Raw genomic sequence first — 3266 nt, forward strand, 5'->3', positions numbered from 1 at the left:
TGCTGCAATATGTGGCAAATATAATATCCAATATCGTGCATATTATAATAGGTGAGATTGTGCATGATTTGATAACTGTAATAGATGGATGAGGAGATTATATCTAGAAACCAACACCCACACAGAGAGAATCCCACCCATCCCAATACGAGTTATATATGCATACAAAGACATCGAATTTTGATTAGGATACATATTTTGGACATATTATTTATCGCAGTATATTGCACTTGTTTGATTCTCAATCACATCAACATTGGTATCCAAGCAGAGATATGGCAATTCTAATTCTCGCGAACACTATTTCAAGAAAGGATGAACTATAATTTAAGGGGGAGAAGGAAAAAAGATATACCAATACAGAAGAACGGTAGTTATTATTTGGTTACGAACAGATCAGTACATGAACAAGGAGGAGCAACGACCAAGCGAATGGCAATAAAATTTATCAAGCAATTTTCTTTCATTTTCTACCAACTCGGACTGGAGGCACAACATTCCAATTCTCAAATAGTTTCAGTACCGCTAGATGCCTAAATCAAATTAATTTCATCATGAAAGCGTGACAAGTGCTCCTTCGCAGCACAACGGGTCATCAAACGCGCACTTTGCTTGTCTGCAGGTGGCTTGAGCATGAAGCATAAAGGCACAAACTCGCTGTCACTCAGTGGGACAACATGAAGGGGTCGTCCCCATGCAAAGTCGAGCTCAAAGAAGCCCACTCTAGTCCAATCGGTCACCCACAGGGACCCGTATCTTAATGGCACTCTAAATGGGTCTGCCTCGGGGTCTCCCATCAGCCATTTTGAGAACCTCGTCGGCAGCTCTTCTTTAGCCTCTTGGATTAAACTCACAATCTCGCCAAGGGATGAATTCATGATCTTCCCCCTGGTTGCTGTTGCCGTCGCACGGTACATACAGTTGCCATAATATCCTCCCTCAGGGGGTAAGATTTGGTGCATCAGGTGTCGAACATTTGCTGTAAAAACCAAGCAGACTTCGACATGGGGATCCAAGTTAATTGCTCGAATGAGAGACTGCCAGACCTTGGCCGTCAGGACCTCGAACTTGGTGCATGTCCGAGCTGTCTCTTTCGTGAGTTGGCTCTGCATTTGATGGACGCGGTCGAGCGAGAGATCCATTACGAGAAGCTCCAAAGGCGCCGTGATCAGTAGTTCAGGATCCTTGCACAGCTTGGGCGGGTTAGGGATAGCTTCTCTGCACCAGATCGGCTCGACAGCGGGCCGGGAAAGACCTTTGGCTATCTCGGCCACGGCCTTCAGGAATTGACCAACCCCGATACCATCAAAGAATGCGTGATTGAATCTGATGCCGAGTGCAAATCCACCACAAGTGAATCCGGTAACCTGAATTCGTGTGAACCGGGGATAGCTAGCTTTTGGATAAACAAATGCAAAGAACGGAAGTATAATGATGCCAAGGGAGGTTACCTGCACCAGCAAAATGGCATCCTTCTCTTTTGTTTCAGGGGAAGGGCATGGGAGGAGGGCTTGTTTGGGGATCATTAGAGGGCGTTCGAGGTGGTTGACATCTCCGAGGTTGCAGTTGACGGATGCCTCGACAAACCATACACCGTCTCCGGTGCAGGCAACCTCCGGCTCCCCTTGGTGGGAGTCCACGATCCGGCCTGCGACGGGGTAGTAGGGGACAAGGGCCCTGGACAACGCTTCCCTTATTACCTTGGCCGGCTCATCTCCGTGCCCGAACACATGGATCGAGTCATACAGGTACCTGAGCCCCCGGGGATTTCGATCCATGGAAGAAAGGGGGAGGTTCCCGGTCGGTGTTGCCTCGTAGGGGGGAACCATGGCCTGGGCCAGCTTGGTCACGGAGAACCTCATTGTGGAGCACCGGGGACTTTGCTTCGTTTGTCGTTCGTGGTAACTCTCGCCACTGGACTAAATAATGAGGAAGATCTAGAAACCGGAGTTTCTGGATTTCTTTTATCTTAGTTTTTCTTTATGGGAAGTACGCACTGCAAGGCACGTAGAAAAAAAAAAGTGCAGTTGTTGTAAAAAATCCTTACGTTTCTCACTTTCCAGCAACCCCACGCCATAGCTGAAAATAACCTAAGAATCATGGGACAAACAGTTTTTCAAAAAATTTTCCATCTCCAATCTATGCACACACCAAGGAGAAAACAACCTTCCAGCTAATGGCTAAAAAAATCACAGTTAGACACTTGTTGATATAGAACTACACATCCTTAGAGACCTGTTCCTAATTTTCTTCCTAAAAGGACTTAAATCTTTTCTTCCAGCAAAGCCAAAAAATAACACTTGATTTCGAGAGGCACATATAATCTCCAAAAAGAAGAGAGAGGTAGAGCTGCAAGTGATTCCCCGAGATTTTAGAAACTGGTAAACAAAAGCAGTAGAGAAGGTACCTTAATTTGCTAGCTACTCAATTTTCAAACCACCTGATCTCCATTTGAGTTTAGATCCACCAAAGTCGCTAAGGATGAGAGGTGATGAAGTTGGGCTAGCAATTCATCAGGGATGGGCTAGTTCTGAAGCTTGTGTTGAGGGTGTCTGCAACTGTTCCACTTTTTTTTGCTGCTGAGCTTGAACAATTGGGGGAAGATATATTGAAGCGGCGCATTGCAAATCTAGCTATTTTTCCAAAAAAATATTTTTTTCCAGCCTAAGATTTTGTCCTATTCTACAAGGTTGGTAGGGCATTAACAATGGCGCCCCTCCAAAAGCTAGAGCATCTTTTAATTGGCTTCCAACACATAGAAAGCTTCACCTTCCTGTAATAAGCTAAATGATTCTGCCCCTTCTACAAACTCTAGTCCTCTCATGGAAACCTCCAATCCTATCTTCAGGTCTTGAACTCCAAATCCTCTCTCTTCCTTTTGAAGACAAACCATCCTCTGGGATGTGGGAGATAAATAAATTTTTTCGGCTAACTTTTCAAAACTCGGAGCTGGCTTCAGCCGGCTCGAGATTCCTTCCTAGATAGAAATAAAATATTTTTTTGATGATAGAATGGTAAACATACCTGGGTCACCATTTGTTTATCCAATTTTTATATGGCACTGTTACTGCACTTCCATTCGTTTTGTATCACAAAAAAAAGGTGGGACTCCATGAATATGGTCCGGTTAAAAAACCACCTCTCATCCCCTGGTATTTGTGGGCGTAATCTAATTAAGGAGGGTCATCATGGAGCGGAGAGGCAAAATGGTACTCAAAATAGATACATTGAAAAAACATCATCCGCGAAAAAAAGGCTACATGGCT

The 3266-nt window shown here is 44.7% G+C and overlaps 1 protein-coding gene across 3 annotated transcripts; it reads right to left on the reverse strand.

Annotated features, from left to right (window-relative positions):
* Positions 1-335: 335 nt before the first annotated feature.
* LOC103718650 (myricetin 3-O-glucosyl 1,2-rhamnoside 6'-O-caffeoyltransferase AT2-like) lies at positions 336-2831 on the reverse strand. Of its 3 annotated transcripts, XM_039129262.1 has the most exons (3): positions 2408-2831; positions 2048-2090; positions 336-1953 (listed from the first exon to the last, which is right to left on the reverse strand). In XM_039129262.1, exon 3 carries the CDS (start codon positions 1860-1862, stop codon positions 534-536), a length of 1329 nt encoding a protein of 442 aa, XP_038985190.1. In that variant the 5' UTR covers positions 1863-1953; positions 2048-2090; positions 2408-2831; the 3' UTR covers positions 336-533. The 3 variants fall into 3 exon arrangements, with proteins under 3 accessions (XP_038985190.1, XP_038985189.1, XP_038985191.1); XM_039129261.1 differs by lacking the exon at positions 2048-2090 and having other exon boundaries at positions 336-1996; positions 2408-2829; XM_039129263.1 differs by having other exon boundaries at positions 336-1367; positions 1452-2826.
* Between the last annotated feature and the right edge of the window lie 435 nt (positions 2832-3266).

This window comes from Phoenix dactylifera, chromosome 8 (genome assembly GCF_009389715.1).
Source record: "Phoenix dactylifera cultivar Barhee BC4 chromosome 8, palm_55x_up_171113_PBpolish2nd_filt_p, whole genome shotgun sequence".
NCBI classification, from domain to species: Eukaryota; Viridiplantae; Streptophyta; class Magnoliopsida; order Arecales; family Arecaceae; genus Phoenix; species Phoenix dactylifera.

Coding starts and splice junctions, on each gene's coding strand:
- LOC103718650 (XM_039129262.1), bottom strand. CDS start 1,862: ATGAGGTTCTCCGTGACCAAGCTGGCCCAGGCCATGGTTCCCCCCTAC.